We start from the raw sequence: 21260 nt of genomic DNA on the forward strand, positions 1-21260 counted from the left end.
GATAGGACTCCTTCTTCAGCTTGACGGCATCCCTTAATTCCGGTGTCCACCACCGGGTTCGAGGATTGCCGCCTCGTCAGGCACCAGAGACCTTACGGCCACAGCTCCGAGCAGCTGCGACAATGGAGGTGGAGAACATGGTCCACTCGGACTCAATATCTCCAGACTCCCTCGGGATCCGGTCGAAGCTCTGCCAGAGGTGGGAGTTGAAGATCTCTCTGACAGGGGGCTCGGCCAAACGTTCCCAACAGACCCTCACAGTATGTTTGGGTCTACTCTTCCTCCCCCGCCATCGGATCCAACACACCACCAGGTGGTGATCAATTGACAGCTCCGCCCCTCTCTTCACCTGAGTGTCCAAGACATACAGCCAGAGATCCGATGAGACGACCACAAAGTCGATCATCGACCTCCGGTCTAGGCTGTCCTGGTGCCACGTGCACTGATGGACACCCTTATGAACATGGTGTTCGTTATGGACAAGCCGTGACTAGCACAGAAGTCCAATAACAGAACACCGCTCGGGTTCAGATCAGGGGGGCTGTTCCTCCCAATCACACCCCTCCAGGTGTCACTGTCACTGCCCACGTGGGCATTGAAGTCCCCCATTAGAACGATGGAGTCTCCAGTCGGAGCACTTTCCAGCGCCCCTCCCAGAGACTCCAAGAGGAGTTGGCTGTTTGTCGTCAAAAAATTACTTTTTTTTTTAGAATACATTTACGTTTGGTATTTGTGTATTTTCAATTATTTCAGATTGAATATGCCTACTTGTTCCAGTCAACCTCCTTGTTTAGGGTGACCACCCGTCCCGCTTTGCGTTGTACCGCACAACATTTTCACCCCTTGTCCCGCATGTCGCATATAGAAAAAATGTCCCGCATTTTCATCAGTCTGTTGGTTTTTAATTATGATATTATGAAAACTTGCATGCGTTCTTTTGCCTTTTTAAGAAAGCATTTTATTTATTCTATTCAGAAGTAACAAATACAACAGACGTTTTTTAAATCCTATCCAAGACCAGTGGTTGAAAGAAAGGAGTAAACACGGTCACTAATAGGTTGTGACAGCTGTCAATCAAAATGTGGAGTGGTGATTCGTTCTATGTGTTCCCTGTCAGAAAACTAATGGATCATTTGGTAAATTGGATGTATTCTAAATAAATAATATCAAATAATATATAAGACTGTCAATTAACTAATTTCATGTTTTTTTTTTTGGTTTATTGGTTCATTATTTATTTTGTTGGATTTTAATTGGACTTGGTCAGAACTGTTTCAAAAATAGTTTATCTGCATGATGCCTACTGCCCTTGAGCTCAGTGATGTTGAATTTAAATGACATGTAAAATAAAGACTATACAACAGTTTCATGTTTTAGTGTTGGTAACATGTCCCACATTGTCCCACACAAACTAGTAATCGTCTCACATTTGGTTTGTTTGATGGTGGTAACTTTCTGATTTACTTTCCTGTCTACTAGTTCAGGCATGCCAACTTTAACAAACACGTGCTGTAAATGTCAGAGAGAACGGCAGCAACATGGTTGAACAAATTATCGGCGTTTCTGCATGGAAATATGGAGTAAGGTATGGTATACCTACATAATAAAACATAATAATTGCTAAGCACGTATTAAAATAGCTGGAAACTGTTATTTTAATAACATATTAAGCTATAGCTAGGCTTCAAACCAGCCAATGCAAAGTGTATTCATTGCCCTAACAGCCATGAAATGGGGGTAATCGTGGTGAAATGGTAGTCAGATATACCGGCAGGAAAATGTTAATTTTCTTAATTTTGTAATTTCATCTGAGTATAACATTTCCCAGATTTAGTCAGTTAGAACAGTTTTGAGGTTTATTACTCTAATGTTGTGTCTATGGAAATACTGTGACATTGTAATATTCAAAGTCAGTGTCAGATGGACATGTTTTCAACATTAAACGTCTAAATGTTAGCGGGGTACCAATAAGGGGAAAAAGTGAACTACTCTAACACTACTTAAACAACAAAAAAGAGAAACTGCTCTTACTTTTGTAACCTAATTTAATTAAACAATACATTTATATTTAATTCACACAGTAAAGACTATGCATTGTTTTTTATACTGTACATTTGATTACTTAATACATTTTATGTAGTAGTCTATTTCTAGTGCTTGAAGTTTTTCAGGTTTTGTCTTGGTTCTATTGTAGTTTGTTTTTGCTCTTTCTTTATCAGTTTTCTTGTCTTCAGTAAGCTTCAGAGTTTTCGGCTAGAATTTTTAAAAATAGATTCTAAAAATGGTCTTAAGAATTATGAAATTTCAATGGTATCAAAAATGTTGTTATCATAAAAACCTATTTAAAGCAAAAATAAATATATTGTGATATATCGTTATCGTGAAATAAAATTATAAAATCTTGATGATATAAGATTTTGGTTTTATCACCCACCCATGGTGTCCCATCCTCGGAATTTGTGCTCTTCATTTCACCCATCCAAGTGCACACACACAGCAGTGAGTATTGAACACGGTATGGAAATTTCACATCACGATTATAGTGACCCAAATTATCACAGTTATCAATATTACCACGGTTTTGTTCAAATGAGATGAAAGTGTTCAAAAAGAACAGATGCACGCACTGAAAACATTTCAACAAGTTTTATATTTGAAAATCAACAAACAACAAATAAATCAAGCAGCCCTATGCACTTTTTTAAGCTAGATTCTATTCTGTGGGATTTCCTTCCTTATAATGGACGTCGTCAATAGCAACATATAACGCATAAATAATAATAATTTTGTGTAAATATAATCTCTAACATTATCTCTGTAAATATATTCTCAAGCAATATTCTCATCAGTGTTCTATCAGCTATGACGCATTTAAAGCATATTTTGTGTAAGAGCCCAAACAGTATCCTAGTGAAATAATGCATATCCATATTTTCATATGATTTGACAATTTTATTAAATATCAAAAATCCAAAATGTGTGCATCATACCTGACACACTTTACAGTGAGTTTTATGACTGTAAGTAATTCTCTTCAAACGCTATTGAAGTTAGAAACGTGTACAGTGTCGTATTCAACTTTAGAGACAGTCCCTAAATTCGTGAATCTCGAACGTGAAGCCAACTTTATACCAGTCATATCAGATGATGCGCTGTGGTTCTGTTGTGTTTGTTTGAAACTATTTTCGCTACTGAAAAAGAATAAAAACAGCCAACCACTGTATGATGAATGAATCTCCTGCGTACATCGCACGTTCATTTCTGCTTTAAGTGCAGATTTCAGTGAGTTAGAGCACGCTATGAACAATACTCCGGCCTATCTGAACGTCTATGATTATTATACATTATCATTGCATTCATAAACTCAATAGAAACACGTGTGATTGGTTATAATGTGCAACGCGATTAGAACAGATGGCATTTGAGAAGACAATAATAAGTTCAACCGTCAAAGTGGCAAGTGTGAGCGACTACACGCCACAGCCAAAATACACCTGCAAATGGTGGTTGTTAATGTCAAGCCCTGATTATTATCCCTTAAATGTCACCCTTGTCTGAACTTGTTCGTTCATCTTAGGCTCAAGCTTCACTTTATTTCCCAGACGTAGTTTTGATATTGAGGTCAAAGTCCACTTGCCTTAAGTTTGCAGATTTGAAGTGTTTTCCCCTATTACAGCGACTTTCTTCTGGCATGTTCTGCAGACAGGATGACCATCTTTGATTAAGTTTCCCTCAGGACTTTTGTAAAAGCCAAAATATGACCACACCTCAGAGATGGTCCTTTCAGAAGGCTGAACAATCCCCAGAGTGCTGTCACTGCCTTCTGCCATTTCTTCTCATTCAAAAAACAGCGTTGCACGCTGCACCTGTTTTAATGATAATTACATTTTAAACAATATTACTACCGTCAGTACATTTTATCATGGTTTATCGTGAAACCGGTAATCGTTCCATCCCTAGAACACACACACGCACACACACACTGTGAACACACAGTGGAGCAGTAGAAAGGAAGGGAAAAGTACAAAAAAAGCACTTAAGTATTAAGCAATATGTAAGTGTCTATTCAATCATTAAAACAAATGGAATTATGTAATGATTCCAGTCAGGGTGAGTTATAAACTGTTGGTTTCTAAAAAACAGCACAGAAGAACTGTCAGCTTAATTTTCGTAAATTGCTTGTGAGATTCTCTGGCTAAGCAAACATCTGGAAATGTCATGAGAACTACAATGTCAACCAATCGACATCTCGCAGCACACAAACACAATCTCGTTTTAAACCACCCCCACTGTTGAGCAACCGCTGCGCTGAACAGAAAGAGTCTTATATGTTGCATGTGTGTGTAAGTGTTCAAATGTGAGCAATGTCTGCAAACAGAGAGGGAATGCACAACAATCTGATCGACGAGCCTGGCGATGACTGCAGCAGTCCAGGGGTGCGATATTCAGGTATGACAATGGAAACATGCATGTGTTGTGTCTTTAATTTAATATTTACATTTATGTTAAGTGTAATGAGGCCTGTGTTTCTTCTAGAACGTTTGTATACATTTTTTTTTTAAAATTCTGTTCTTTAAATATTATTTTAGAATTTAGACATTTTTGAATCCGTTTTAGATTGAGTAAAAGTGTATAATGTACATTAATCATCATTTACATGGTAAAATTGCTGATGTTATTTTTTTTATATTTCTAAAATAACCCCCTAAAATTACACTTTTTTTAGTTGCATACTAACTTTAATCAGATAAATAATTTTTGGCCACACTATGCTTCGAACAGGATGTTTTGGATGTCAGGACATTTTACACTTTCCTGAATGTGAATTTTTGTTACCTTTTTGGCCAATTATTCAACCCCAAATGTCCAGTTGTTTTAAATGGTTATGATTTATGATAAAAACTTAACAAACATCCAACGGTAACGATAAATACTCTCAAGGTTTGAGTTAACATGGCAGAATACTGTAAATCATTCCCTGTAATGGGTGACATTACTGACGTAATCAAGAACCTGTTCAAAAGTTTAGATTTCTTGTCAAATAAATATAGGCCTAATGTAAACATGCTTAATTTGTTTAATATTGTGTTTAAAAAGTGCATTGCTAGACTCTATACAATTGTTATATTGTAAATCGCTGTTTTATTTATTTTTTCTCAGTATTTCAGAACCTTGCAGGACAAGGAAAGCGATTTTGCCAAGAACCCTTCAAGGTGGCAACAGCATGCCTGACTGCCTTCTGCCTCATCTTACTCATGATCCTGGTGATCACAAGTGTTCACAGTGGTACTTCTCCTTTCTTACATATACAACTTGTGCAGTTTGGTGTGATTGTGTTCAGAGGCGTCGCAATAGGGCAGGCACTTGCATGGACCCCCCAAGGGCTGATCATTTAAACAATCAGAAATGTTCATATAAACATGCAGCGACATCTCTCTCTAATGTTAACCTAGATAAATATGCGCTTTTATTAGGCACATATGCAAGCCTTTGAGTGGAGTGTGGAAGCTGAAGTATAGCATGCTCCGTATAGCTTAGGCAAGGCAAGGCAAGTTTATTTGTATAGCACATTTCATACACAGTGGCAATTCAAAGTGCTTTACAGAAATGAAATGAAAATATTCGTAGGTGAATTAAAAAAATAAAATAAAAAATGATATATAGCATAACCCGTATCTGGAGTGGAAGAAAATGGAGAGTCAGGTTTACTTAAAAAATATTTGTCAGGTAACTGTGCGTTTAAACGATCCTTGCAGAACAAATCTTCTTGGCTTAACTTGAGGGTGTTCTCTAGATGTTTTACCCGTCAGAGCAGATCTAAACGGGTCTTCTTCGCTCTTCCTCGATGGGAGTACTCAGAAAAATATTTGTCAGGTAACTGTGCATTTAAACATTACCCTTACAGACAAATCTTCCTGGACTGGAACACCAGGGCTATCTCTACGTTGTTTGACCGTCAGAACGGATCTACACGGTCCTTCTTACCACCAAGGCTATACAGATCTATCCGTCAGAGCAGATCTAAGCGGATTGTCCTCGCGCCGGAGGGATTTCGATTTATCGCTCCCCGTCTCTCAACCTTGCTTTGAGTGAACCCTTGGTATTTCTAACTGACTTGATCCTGATGATCTGAGTGATCTGTTGGGTTTATATTCGATCAGCATATCTGCAATGTATTGAGGTCCTAGGCTATTAAGTGATTTATATACCAGTAATAATACTTTAAAATCTATTCTAAATTTAACTGGAAGCCAGTGTAAAGACCTGAGGACTGGTGTGATATGGTCATATTTTCTGGTTCTGCTCAGAATCCTGGCAGCAGCGTTCTGTATGAGCTGCAGTTGTGTAATGGTCTTTTTGGGAAGGCTGCCGAGAAGACCATTACAATAGTCTACCCTGCTGGTGATGAAAGCATGAACGAATTTCTCTAGGTCTTGCCTGGAAACAAAGCATCTAATTCTTGATATTTTTTGAGATGATAGTAAGCTGATTTAGTTATTGCTTTGACATGACTACTGAAACTCAGGTCTGACTCCAAAATTACACCCAGATTCCTGACTTGATCTTTAGTTGTTTTAGCCCTAGCTTCAAGGTATGCGTTCACCTTGAGAATTTCATCTTTGTTTCCAAATGCAATAAGTTTCGGTTTTGTCTTTGTTTAACTGAAGAAAATTTTGACACATCCAGTTGTTAACTTCATCAATGCATTTGCACAGGGAGTCAATGGGGCTGTAGCATTCATGATATGAAGGCGCCGACGCGATCACTGGCAACTTAAAATACTCCATAATTTATGGTCATATAGATAGGAGTAATACATCATTTATTTGTATTTGTGTAAACTCACAATAACAACAAATAGTTGTGCTTTTGTAAAATAAAGAAAACAGACAGGATGTGCACTTTCTTTCGTCCTATAGTCTGCAGCGCATCTCATAAATTAACCAAAACTAAGCGCATCAGGCTACTTGCTTCTCTCTCTCACACACACACACACACACACACACACACACACACACACACACACACACACACACACACACACACACACACACACACACACACACACACACACACACACACACACACACACACACACACACACACACATGTTGGGTTTTCATGTTTTATGGGGACTTTCCATAGGCGTAATGGTTTTTATACTGTACATACCGTATATTCTATCCCCCTACACTGCCCCTGCCCCTAAACCTAACCCTCACAGGAGACATTCTGCAATTTTACATTTTCAAAAAACATCACTTAGTCTGATTTATAAGATGTTTTCCTCATGGGGACCTAAAAATGTCCCCACAAGGATGAGGATTTCGGATATTGCTATCTTTGTGGGGACATTTTGTCCCCATAACGTGATGATTACCAGTCCACACACACACACACACACACACACACACACACACACACACACACACACACACACACACACACACACACACACACACACACACACACACACACACACACACACACACACACACACACACACACACACAGACACACACACACACACACACACACACACACACACACACACACACACACACACACACACACACACACACACACACACACACACACACACACACACACACACACACACACACACACACACACACACATAAATGCACACATAAATGCACACATAATATATCTAGCCTATAGAAAGCTTGAAATGTCTACTTTAAAACGAACAAATTCAAACCGAAAACAAATATTCTCTGTAATCCGTATGAAAAGTGCATTTCTCTCTAAAATTGTGTCCACTGTGCTGCGGAGAGGCAGCATCATCAACTTTATCTTTGCAGCCGCCACTGACTCAGAAAATACTAGCTTAATAATAAACAAATAAAATGTCTCCTTGTTATTTTTTCGATACATTTATAATCATTTTGCCGGTGCATGCTTTGCACAAGCTTTATGCGTGCACGGCACTTCCATGCACCAAGTAGCCTATATATTTAAGCATCCTAATTAAATTAGCCTAATATAAATGTGCGATTACTCTTCTAATTGCTTAAATTAATGACTAGTCCACTAGAAAAATCTTTAGTGGGGCCGTCTTAATCAGTACATTTACTTTGACATTATTTAATTAGTAGGCTAATTGCAAGCTCTTCTACATTAAATTAGTTGAGTTAACATAGTTAGGCTAGTTGATATCTTTCTATATGTAGACATTTTTTTCCTGTCACCACCACCACACAAAGCACAATTATTAAGGTGACAATTGATTATAAATATGAAGATTGTACTGTAGCAGCTTTTGAGGTCTGAAAAAGATAGAAGGACATAGGGCATTAGAACAACAGCAGGGTGAGTAAAAGATGGCTTTATTTTCATTTCAGGGTGAACTATCCCTTTAATGACATTGACTTCCGCTCTTCTGGGAAGGCTTTCCACAACATTGAAACCCATTCCATGAAGCTCCCGCCACACAGTATTTGTGCTGTTATTAATCCCAGTGGAAGTTTGGAACTCTGCTATATGGAATCAGCAGAGTGTTTGTGACTTACACACCCCAGCAATCGATACCTCGCTCTGTGACTTTACATGGTCTTTTGCTTCATGGCTGAGTTGCTGCTGTTCGCTCCCGCTTTCCAATAATACAACATACAGTTGACTGTGGAATATCTAGCAGGGATTCAATTTTATAAACGGACTCATTGCAAAGGTGGCATCCTATCACATTACCACACTTTAATTCATTGAGCTCTTCAGAATGTCTTTTTTGCTTAATTTTGCATCTCAATTAAGTTGATTTATACAACTGTGGAAATGGGTCTGGTTGAAACACCTGAATTCAATAATTAAGAGTTGTGTGCCCCAATACTTTTGTTAATTTAGTGTATTTCCAATTATTGAGTATTTTCTTCTTAAAACTCCAGTGAACCAAAGACAGTCTCAAAAACGTGGTTTGAAATCTCCGGTGTTTCTGACGTCACAAACTACCTTGTAACCAATCATGTCAAAATGTGGGCGGGCTTTAGCATATCATTAAGGGGAAGTCTCAAAAGAAGTCAGGGTATCCCGGCAAATTTTTCTGTAGATATTAAAAATCGGGCAGATTTAGCAATATAGCGGATAAATGATGTATATGATGTATATTACAATGTTATGATGAACTATATGCCTTTCTACACTGACGTTCTATGATGTTGTTTAAGCGTTTCTAAGGATACTGACTGATACTGAAGACAGACTGAGATGGCAAACGGGAACATGGTTTGAGTAACATTAGCAACACATTATTAGCTGTTTAATGACATAGTCAACCAAAAGGATAATCATATTAATTACCGTTATGTGTCCGACTCGTTATAAATAGCGCCATTGTGCAGCGTTTACCTCAGTAAGTTGGCCGACTGTATTTCTGACCTCTTGCGAGTGGGTGGGGGTGTGGCAAATTTGCATATTCATGAATCTGCATAGACTGAATGAAGCAAGGGTGTTGTTACATTCAAGCTATTTTAATACTACTTTAATTCTAGTTTCAATTCGATTTGACTCATTTTGGTATATTCTGTTACAATGTCCATATAAAGCAAATGCTCTCTCATCAGCTATTGCATTAAATTATACAAGGAGTTTTCTAACTAAAAGTTCTGTTGCTATAAATCTTCCAGACATAATCAACAAATAATAAAGAAAACTTGCATTTCATGTGTAAAACAGTCAAATTATTATAAAATTATAAACTCATAAACACATCAGTTTCATTGTAAACTTTCTGTCTTTTTTTCCACATCTGCTATAATTTTTCCGTCTTAGGTAAGGGCCGTTCATCTGATCAGGATTCCCTCTCCAGCACTTCTGAAAAACAAATGCAGACGGGCTGCGCTAATGTAACGGCTCTGACTGAAGAACTGCTGACTGTGAAGAAAGAGAAGAGTGATCTTGAGAAAGAGCAGTCGCAGTTGAAGGACAAAATCGCTAAGCTTGGTTAGTGTGGTGCAAGTGCATGCATTTGTGTTATTAACAAACAATATCTGTTGCATTTCATAACGTTAAAAAAATGTTGGATCTTCTTTTTAGAGGCAACATCTGCACCACGAACCACCCCAGCACCAACGAAGAGTCCCTGCCCTGACAACTGGAAGCTCTTTAACGGCAGCTGTTACTACATCTCTGTCTATAGCAGGAGCTGGTCAGACAGTCAGAAGTACTGCCAGCAGAAGGGAGGACACCTGGCCATCATCCTCACACCTGAGGAACAGGTGAGGACAGACGAGAGCTGTGCATCTTACTGAGCTTTAAAGGAACACTTTTTCAACTTTAAATTTTCAAACTCCCTTAGAGTTAAACAGTTGAAGTTTACCGGTTTCGAATCCATTCAGCCGATCTCCGGGTCTGGTATCAAGGAACTTTGCTGCCATACCATGGGTGCAGCAGGCACAATGATATTACGCAGCGCCTGAAAATAGGCTAACTTCTGTAAACATAACCAACGTGACAACCTGCTTGCACTGGGGACTATTTTCATGCGAAATATCATTGCGCCACTGCACCCATGGTACGGCAGCAAAGTTCTTTGATTATTACGCAGGAATGAGAGTATAGTTCCTAGCCATATCGGCCTATAAAATCACGACTTTTCATTTTCCGTCGGTCTTAGTACACGATGTAACTACAGAAGAGTCCAGTTTGAAATAGGAAAAAAATTTAAACTCTTTGGTCATTTTTGAGCGAGATGCTAACGGTCTAATCAGATTCAATGATCTATGCTAAGCTATGCAAAAAATGCTACCACCAGACCCAGAGATCGGCTGAATGGATACAAACACGGTAAAACTCAACTGTTTAACTCTAGGGGAGTTGGAAAATTAGCCTATTTTAAAAAAAAGTGGAGTGTTCCTTTAAGTATGGCGATATATTTGCAGAACATCTAATGACCTCAAGTAACACTGACTTTCTACATCTATATGCGTGTAAAAAGAACAGAAACTAATGAACATGCAAAAGAGGAAGCGATCTTAGCTGAAACATGTGAGCCATTAAAATGGATTACTAAGGGGGTTTTCCCCCAATGATTTTAATGATATTTGACTTATTGACCCAATAAAGACGTTCATATGGGACCTGCTGCCCCGTGGATACTGGAACGCTTACTGGTTTGGCATAAGTGATGAAAAAGTAGAAGAAGACTGGTACTGGGTGGACGGAACCAAGCTGGTTGGAGGGTAAGAATGTCAAATTTGACAACTTAACAAGTTAAAACCATAGACTGTAAAAAAATAAATAAAAATATATTATAGTTACAAAGGATTCTAAAGAGCAGTTTTGAAGCGTAAAGTAGGGTCGAGCTAGCCGTTGCCACTCCCGGATAATAGAAAATGGGCAAAGAGGCAGGACGTGGGTGGAGCTGAGGTCATGCGATGACTACAGACAACAGATAAATGGCTACCCACCTGTCACTCAAAGTGGCAACGCCCTTAATTATGCAGAACTTTAAGGCTTTATCGAATGTAAACGAATGAGTTATAAAAAAATTCACCCCCCTCACAGTTGTCATGAAGGGCAAAGTTAGCTGTATAGACCAAAACCACAATTTGTACCAGGCTGTAAACATGTTTTTTTCTACTGTAAAGTTGGGCATTTTAACACGGAGCTCAATGAGATTCTGTTCCCTTCTGGAGCCTGTCTCTAGCGGCCAGTCGGTGAATTGCAGTTTAAGTCACTTCCGTATTGGCTTCAAGAGAAATTGCAGGAGGTTTCCGCTTGGTTAAAACTCTTGCACTAGAAGTCCAAGCTTCAGTACTAGATGACATGTCTCACATGGAGTAAAAACGTCTCCGGTTACGTATGTAACCTAGGTTCCCTGAGAACAGGGAACGAGACGCTGCGTCAGCTTGACGCTACGGGGGAACGCCTCCAGCGTGACAGGTGTCTGAACTACTATCGAATCACGGCAATCCTATTGACCGGCGACAGCCTATGATGTCATCAAGGTGCGACCAGGAAGTATAAAAGGGCGCCTTGCCAACATGACACCGCCCTTCGTCTGAAGGGACTGTTTGGCAGGCAAACCCTGAGGCATGGCAAAGCGACGCAGCGTCTCGTTCCCTGTTCTCAGGGAACCTAGGTTACATACGTAACCGGAGACGTTCCCTTTCGAAAGGGAACTCGCGCTGCGTCAGCTTGACGCTACGGGGAACGAAATACCAACGCCGCCATGCCGAGGGGAGTGCATGCCTACTGGCAGTGACAACTGTCAGAACAAGCAAATTCAATTAAAATGCCTGAACCACTCCCCCTCTGGTCACATAAGGCTGTCAGTGACAGCATTCTCTACGGTCATAGCCCAAGCTATAAGCCTGAGTAGGAAGCTTCGAACACTTAGAGAAGTTCTACCCAGGCCGCTCAAAGGCCTGGATCCAACCCATTCGAAAGAAGGGGGCTCCTTTAAGGGAATGTGGCTAGGGGGCCCTAGGGCGCCCCAGCCAGCCACTACCGCCACCAAGGAGGCCTAGCTTGGTGCCTTTTTTAATGGGCACTTCAGCCGGGCCATCCCTGTCTGTTCGATAACAGAGCCTCTGGACACTCGCCTCCTGGAGAGGCATCCAGTCCCAGGGACTGCAGAATGGCAGTGGCCTCCTCGGACCGGATCTCAGAGACGGGAATCCCGGAGAGCAGCACTCAGCAGGCCTACTACCTTATGACCAGTCTTCAGGGAGGCCTAGTGCGGCCTACTACCCAGCAACAGCCTAGCAACTCCTGTGCTGACACGGCGACTGGCAAACAGGAGCCCTCCTTCAGGGAGGCCTGGTGAGGCCTACTACCTGCCAGCAGTTCATCACAACCTGCCAAGTGACTGAACCCAAGAATGCGTCCTCAAGGGAGGCCTGGTGAGGCCTGCTACCTCATGCCGAGTCTTCAGGGAGGCCTGGTGCGGCCTACCACCCATCAACAGCTTAGCAGCCCATGCTAGCTGACACAGCGACTGGCAAATGGGAGCCTGCTTTCAGGGAGGCCTAATAGGGCCTACCATCTCACAGCAGGCCTGCAAGGACGGCTTCCTGGTGACAGGAGTGAAAAACTGTGATGTTATAACCTTGGGCTGACAGTAGCTTCTCTGCTGGCTGACAAAAATTAACATCCAACTGCTGACAAGGGTTATAGTCGGGAAAAACTGCTACTTGAAAGCCGACATCGTTGGGGAGTAATATATACCGCAATACACAAGGGGCCGAACTTTGCAGAGGCCTACCAAGGCTGACTACCTATGTTCAAGGTTGCAGCTAGTAATTGCCAACCTCCCCAAACGTCGGGACTCACTCGCAAGGAGGCCTAACTCTGAGGCCTACCACCTGACCTGGAGTCTACTGCCAAGACTGCCCCAGCTGGCTACCCGCAGCCAGCTGGCCTAAAAAATCATCCCAGCCTAGCTGGGTGACCCATCCCGGAGGCCTCCAATTCCTTCTGGAGCCAACTGTACAATGGTGCAGTCTTATCGGCAGCGCCTACAAACACTGGAACCTAATCACATTGTCCATAGCAGGGTACTCGGCAAACCAAACGCCTTGTACCCCCTAAGCGGGGGGAGTACCACATACGCCACCCACCTCATGAAGGTCCTAGCTTTAATAGCGCCTATCATACCGTGTGAGGGCGTCAGCCATGGCAATGCTCTGGCTACAAGGGAGCTCACGACCAAACCTACATAAACCAAAAGGTTGTGAAGTGCTGCTCAACCCGAGCCATGGGTGAGGCAGAATGATACAGAGCTGGATGTGGAGGTACTCAAATCTACCCTGCCTTGTCAGGGGAGTACGACCAACTGGCCAGGGCATATACAAGAAAGGCCAGCGCCTGCCAAAAAACTGGCGGCCTCTAAAACTAGCTCTGGAGGGCCGGGTTGAGCTATGCATACGGAATTTTCGTACTTGCATGAAAAACGCCTTAACCCTGCCCCACGACTACTGGCTAAGTCACTATCAATTCTGCACAGCACCAACCTGCATTACTAGCAAAGGCCCCAGAACGCAGGTAAGGGGGCGGGCCTTGGCCGGACTACTCTGCATAAGAGGAGGCTACATTAGGGACAAATAATAAAGCTAAGTTCAAAAAATGGAACAGCTACCCGGAGCGCGACCGCTTCTTGGCGTGCGACTCCGTAATCCCTAGAAAGCCTAGGCCAATCTAGATCTATACCCGAGGTCCAAGAAAGGGCCGCTACTATTGCACCATGCAAAAGGGGCACTCGGGTAGAAGTGCCAGTCGTTAAATAGATCTGGCTCTAGATCTAACTGTAGTTCTAGTATGGTCTGATCCTGTATTCTCCAGAAATGTACACTGAGAGAAGATACAGACCGCCTTACCCTGAGGCGGCTACCAGTTAGCAGCTTAATACTAGGAGGAAAAAATGCCTAGCCTTCCCTTAACACAAAAAAACCTTTTTTTATTTTTATATATATATATATAACCGCTACACACCCGCAGGAAATGAGTGGCATTCCCAGGGCTAATTCTAGCGCATCTTAGCTTTTTAGGTCTGGGAATAAAAAAGGGCTGTACAGCTCTCCCAGCGTGTACCATATATAGTGTTTGCTGGCTTCCACTAGCAATACTAGCTCACTTATACCAAGCTTAAGCAACTGGTAAATAATATTTTATCGTTCTAGCCAACCTAACAGGGGAACTACAGGCCCTAGGAAATATCCAACGATCCACAGCGACCCCCGAAGCCCTCTACAGGGAGCATAAGTCAGAAAATATATAATATTTTTCCCTCTTATAGGGGACTTACCCGCTCGCCTGCGGCGCGCCATGATATCCACCCACAAGCTTAATTCACATGTATGCTTAGGTGTACCACTACCACGGGCCTGAGGGGGCGCACTCACAAACCAGCCAGGCGGGCCCTAGCACATCATTGTGGACCCACCTAGGCCGGATGTAAGAAGCGCCTGGGGAGATGATGAAGAAGAGGAGTGAGGGTCAATGTAATTTCTCATCTCACCCTCAGGGAGGAGATCCATCATGAACGCTGACTGCGTTTTGTGATACACAGCTCCTACTTCTCCCGGGAGTCCGCCTCTCTGTGCCCCACCCCCGACTGTGGGGGCGCACGAGAGGCAATGCTGGCCATTGGGCCCTGTCTCCGGTCCTCGGACCATGACGCCTCCCGCCTGCCTGGGACCCGGATCTCAGTGGCATGCAGGTCCTCAGACGCTGCCAAATGTTCGCTATTCCTCGGCGATGCTGGCCCTCAGGCCCAGACTCCGCCTGTTGCGCAACCACCGCATCAGGAAAAAAACCTTCCCTGATCGAGATCCCTCAGCAAACCGGCCTGGTGCACATGAAACACCGCCATGGTGTAAGAAGTAGCACCGGGCTGACCCGCTGCTGTGTATGCCCTGCCATTAAAATGACACATCGTTTAAGTGGCAGGGTTGGAGCGCTCAGCTTCCCAGAGATAAACATCCCATTAATCGGAGGCAACGACACATACCCATATTCTACCATCCTCCCGACATCAGCGGCATACTGCTGATGTCATACCGCTGATATCAGTGAACATGAACCGAACATAGGTTATTCCATGCCCTCTCGATCTAATTAGGAAGATCAGGAAGGAATGAAAGCCCAACTGAGCCAATGATTATGGCTGGGGAGAGATCGATCGTTTATTCCAACATGAGCGATCTCTCCTCTAACGCAACAACACAGCGGCCGCAGCCCGCCTGCAGCGCGTTTCATACATAGACCGTAAAAAAATATGGACGACGCGACTTCATTGACTTCCGCTGACCAAAGTTGAAGCTTTCATAGGCCCGCTCACGGCGCTGACATCTTGGGACCGAGTCTGCGCAGTAGCGATCTCGGGACCGGAGTTGCGCAGTAGAGAACAGGAAGTAGAGGCGCGATTATCAAAAGCCCGCCCACACTCTCGCAGATGCAGAACAATTCATTATGTTGGTGTGAAATAAACAGTTATGGAAGTGTAGAAATTAAAGCTAAAGCTCCAATCTCCTCCCAAAAATCCAGAAAAAAGTCCGTTAGTGCCTCAGTGACAAGTTCATTCAGAGAAGCCGTCAATCTCAGCTGTCAATCATGACGTCACACCCCTCGTTTTTATAGCATCAAATAACTCACTAAAACTAAACTTATTTAAAAAACGAACACTTGAAATGAAATAATGGTAATAAAAACTGCCTAAAATGACAGAAACCATCTTTAGGAAACAATTATTTGAAGTGTAATTAAATTGTTTAGTGTGTCTCGCGCCCATTCTAATACATGGAGAAGCGGGGTTTAGGAGCTATACTGGGACCGGCCACCGGGGGGCGATCGAGGCGCGAAAGCTTCAATTTCTGACTGAAGCACTACAGGCTTGGTTTCATAACATTCAACGGCTCAGCATACAAAGTCGGGATGGCTGAGAAGATTAATCCTCCTTCTCACAGCCATCCCTAGAGCACTTGGAAACAAGTCTCGTCAGCCGCCAGATCGTCAAAGGGAAGAATGCCTTCCCGTGACGATTCAGCGAGCTCTATCCAGGAAACCATGACGTGAGTCCGCGCTCAGCCTCGGCATGAACGGGGACCGCATCATCAGTCTCGAATGCCAAACCCTCTTCCCTCAGGAAGAGAATCAGACGAGAGCAGAGCGATCTCAGATTGACAAACGCTCACATTAAACAAACAAACAAACAGACAACTCGATAAGAGCTGACTGTGCATGCTCTTGATCCCAGGCAGAAACACACAGCTTGTGTGTATACAATAATGAATTTGGATTACCTTACTCGAAGCAATTCAGACAAAACAGTCCCTGAAGACGAAGAAGCGGTGTCATGTTGGCAAGGCGCCCTTTTATACTTCCTGGTCGCACCTTGATGACATCATAGGCTGTCGCCGGTCAATAGGATTGCCGTGATTCGATAGTAGTTCAGACACCTGTCACGCTGGAGGCGTTCCCCCGTAGCGTCAAGCTGACGCAGCGCGAGTTCCCTTTCGAAAGGGAACTACTGAATCATATTATTCCATTTCTCTTTTGGAGACATGGTCTCGTGTTAATACACTGAATCATCTCGTCCTTCCCGTCTCTTCTTCCTCTTTGTAAAAAACTGATCTTGCATACACTCATTTTTTATTCATACATCCTTAGTGTGTAATGATAATCTGACTTTTATTAATGTTAGTGTCTGTTTGGGAATCAGGATTTGATATTTTCTCATCCTTCCCTCGGGTCGGAATTTAGATCCCGAAACTTATATTTAAAAATGTTTTAAAAATTGAGTGTTCATTGGATTGAAAGTTCCTAGGACTTTTGTTGTACTTGAAACATGAATACACACACACACACACACACACACACACACACACACACACACACACACACACACACACACACACACACACACACACACACACACACACACACACACACACACACACACACACACACACACACACACACACACACACACACACACACACACACATTTAGTGGATTCGAGGAGTTGTGTGGTTGAAATTCAAAAGAGTAACAAATCCTTCCCTTACGGGTCAAAATGCTCAAAATTCAAACAAAAAAAATGCGGTGGAACAGCTCATTTGCTCCATATAGAGCTATAAGACCATCTAGTGGCAAGAGTCATGAAATACAGTATATTATATTATTTATTTCCACAAGAGGTTGCAAAGACACTTAATGTAAGATATTTTGAACTGAATTAAAAGGGTTATGCATGAAATTTAGTTATTTTGAATTTAAGATGAAAGAATGTGAAGAATGTAAATTGCATTAAAAGCATTCTGGACAAAAAAAATTAAGTATTAAAAGCATTCTGGACAAAAAAAATTAAGTACAATTTTAGTGCTTCATGTAATTTTGTTACAAAGTGCGAGGGTGGGATGAGGGCTAAATATGTAATTATTAAAGGGAAAATATTACAAGAAACAGGATTTTAATTGTATTTTGTGCACATATTATTTAATTTAATTAATGCAAAGCATTTATTTATTTCATTCATGCAAAGCATCTTATTACAGCCTGATTAATTATAACATTTATTATACAATTAATAAGAGTAAAAATAAAATCGTTAATTAAACTGTTTTGGATGCTATAAAACATTAACATTAATGTGGACTTAAAAGAAGATAAAAATAAATGCAATGTCCCTTTTGAAAACTTGAGAAAAATTGTATTAACCTTATTAAAATATTTTAGTACCCCTTTAATTTGCTGTTGTAATTTTTTTGCTTACACTTTATGGTAACACTTTATTTTACAGTGTCCTTGTTACATTATGTTACAGTGTACTTACCATATAATAACAGTACATTATGCATAATTACATGCAACTAACCCTCACCCAAACCCTAACCCTATAGTAAGTACATGTAGTTAATTCATAATACTCAGTACTTATAATTACACTGTAACAATGACACCTTAAAATAAAGTGTAACCCACTTTATTTCGAGCTGACAGTCACTTGTTCTTACTAAAATAATTTGTGATATTAGGTAATATCCTTGAACCTACCCCTAAACTTAACCTTACCCATGTTGTTACCTTTCTTTCTTACTTTCTTAGGTAAGTACACTGTAAGTACACACAAGCTGTAAATACTGTAAAATAAAGTGAAACCCATGTATTTACTATAGAGTAAGGGTTTGGTTTAGGGCTAGTTACTTGTAATTTTGCATAATTTACTGTTATTACTATAGTAAGTACATGTGTAACATGTACGTCACCTTAAAATAAAGTGTGTTTTTTTTATTTATTATGCTGTCTCCACATGTTAAAAACCAACAGACCGTAAGGAAACCAGGGTGTCTGACTGGGACTAATCCATTCTTTTTCCTTCATAGTTTCTGGGAAGATGGCGAGCCCAACAACCATATTAATGAAGACTGTGGTTACATGATAAAAACAAATGTTTTAACCCGCGTGGCTATAAAGAGCTGGTATGATGCGCCGTGCTACATGTCCTTGCCCTGGATCTGTGAGAAGACGGCTGGGTCCACTTGATCATTGCTCCCACCAACATACACAGACATTCATTGAGTACAATTGCATTACTGATTGTCTGGTCTCAGGGTTTTTAAATGTTTTACATTTTAAAAAGACTAACTGCAGTAGTCAAAAAAATCAGTTTTAATCTAACCTCATGCATTTATCTTTATCTAACTTTAGCTGGGCTTTTTACCAATGGACTATTTTTGTAAAGTTATTAACTTTTATAAAACATAATAGAAAGACCAATTGATTTATCAGTTTTCAATGTAAAAAAAAATATTGTCTGTCTTTTCCTAAACAACTAAACATCTTTGAATGGCTTAAGTTGTGTTTGCAATTCTGGGGTAACTATAATAATAGTACTTTTATGTAAATACCTGTTCTTAGGTTATGCCCGGCAGTTCCACTTCCACTCAGTAGGGCGCAGCATAAAATCAAAGTTTTGAGCATAATGAATCAGTCAACACCTTTGGCCTATACCATGAAGCCGGTTTAGGTGGATAGCCAGGTATGCTTTAGTTTAGTTTGCGCCAACCCTGGGCTTTGGGCACGAGGAAATTGGCTCTGCTTTTAGTGTTGTTCATTGCAATAGTAATTTCCACGTGACACACCTGACACAATAAAGTTGTTTTCACTCCATGTCTCCTAGTTTAAATTAATATAAATATATAAAAATATCAAAAGATAAAGCTTTAAAAATGACTTTAGCTTTAAAGCTAAAGTGACTACACATTTAGGGCTACATGTTAAAGTTCCTGTTTGTTTTGCCTATATAGGGGAGAGCAGGGACGAAAGTAAAATTTTTCAGAAAATCGTAATTTTAAAAGATAATGTTTTAGACCGAGATATATTTTTGCTGTGGCCAATAACTCACAAGTGTGGTCTATCAATAGCAGGTGGTATTTTGTACAAATGTAGAACGACTACAGTATAATTTCACTTTGAACATAAGCTGCACATTGTTACTTTTGACCCCATCAGGTGGGACGAAAGTAACACACAGGTGGGTCAAAAGTAACACAACAATACAAGCTAGATTTTTTGGTTCTACTCTTGTTTTTATTAAACATACCTGACTATGACCTTGTTAATATGTAACTGCAAACATATTTTGTCCTTTATTTTTGCAAAAAAATTATTAAATTACATTTTCATTTTATATGTTAAAGTTCATCAAATGTTTCAAATGTAATATGACAGTACAAACTTGAATTGTTTAGAATATTTTTTATTTGCAATGTCAATCTATTTGATAAGTTTTTTCTTCAACAGTATGAACAATATAAAAATGTAATTAAATTAAATTTGCATAACATGCATTATATATATTATAGCGGGACAAAAGTGACAAGTGTTACTTTCGTCCCGACAGGAAGTCCTGACATTTAAACACGATTTACTTTTATACTGAGAAACTCTGAAAAGACAAACCTTCAGGGTGTGTAATAGCACTAAATAACCCATAGATTGATCATTACTGTGACACATGAAACAAGAAACACAACTTGTAATTAGAAAAAAAGTACAGCTTCATTAATTTACTTGCCGTATTTGAAAACTGCATTTCGGACCTAACCGCGGGAAACGATGGCGGAATCACATGATATTTGGCAGATCCGTCAAGGGTTGTGTGCTGAACGTGCTGTTATAGCTTGAAATGCAAATGTATTCAGGGCTCGGAGAAAATCGCGTTGTTACTTTCGCCCCGGCTCTCCCCTACACTTCCTGGCCAAAAAAAAAAAAACGAGTCTCTGTTTTGAATTTAAATAGGCAAATGCTTTAGAGTCAATGACTGAATAATTTATGCCAAATCAAGGATGACAAAGCCAAGATTCATCAGGCTCAAACTGAAAGAATGGTTGGGAGGGAGCATGAAGAATAATTTTCACACATGAATTGTCACCTCATCAGACCTTAAACTCATTGAAAGTTTTTGGTATGTGCTGGAGGAGACTTTACTGAGTGCTGGACACTTCCAACGTCAATACAAAAATTGATGCACCTCTTGATGGAAATAAATGCTGTGATGTTATTTCCATCAAGAGGTGCAACAATTTTTAACATTAAGCCTTTACCTATTTTAGCATTTGCCTATACAAAACCAAACAGCAACTTTTTTGGGGGCCGGGCAGTGTATATTATCAACTATATAAACTAACATCACAACTTTTACTTGCACCAATATAGCAAGATGTTTTCTTTTAGTTGTCCTCTTTCATAGACAACTATTTTCGTCTTGACGTGAAAAGAATTACAATCTTGTAATATTC

At 40.8% G+C, this 21260-nt stretch overlaps 1 protein-coding gene across 1 annotated transcript; it reads left to right on the forward strand.

Moving 5' to 3' along the window:
* The first annotated feature begins 4304 nt into the window (after window positions 1–4304).
* Window positions 4305–20148, forward strand: LOC307134127 (CD209 antigen-like protein C). Its single transcript, XM_079829636.1, has 6 exons — window positions 4305–4449; window positions 5161–5286; window positions 9790–9960; window positions 10054–10235; window positions 11083–11198; window positions 18843–20148. Exons 1-6 carry the CDS (start codon window positions 4365–4367, stop codon window positions 19000–19002), a joined length of 840 nt encoding a protein of 279 aa, XP_079685762.1. The 5' UTR covers window positions 4305–4364; the 3' UTR covers window positions 19003–20148.
* Window positions 20149–21260: the final 1112 nt, after the last annotated feature.

The sequence above is a fragment of the Gobio gobio genome, assembly GCF_949357685.1.
Source record: "Gobio gobio genome assembly, chromosome: 11".
NCBI lineage: Eukaryota > Metazoa > Chordata > Actinopteri > Cypriniformes > Gobionidae > Gobio > Gobio gobio.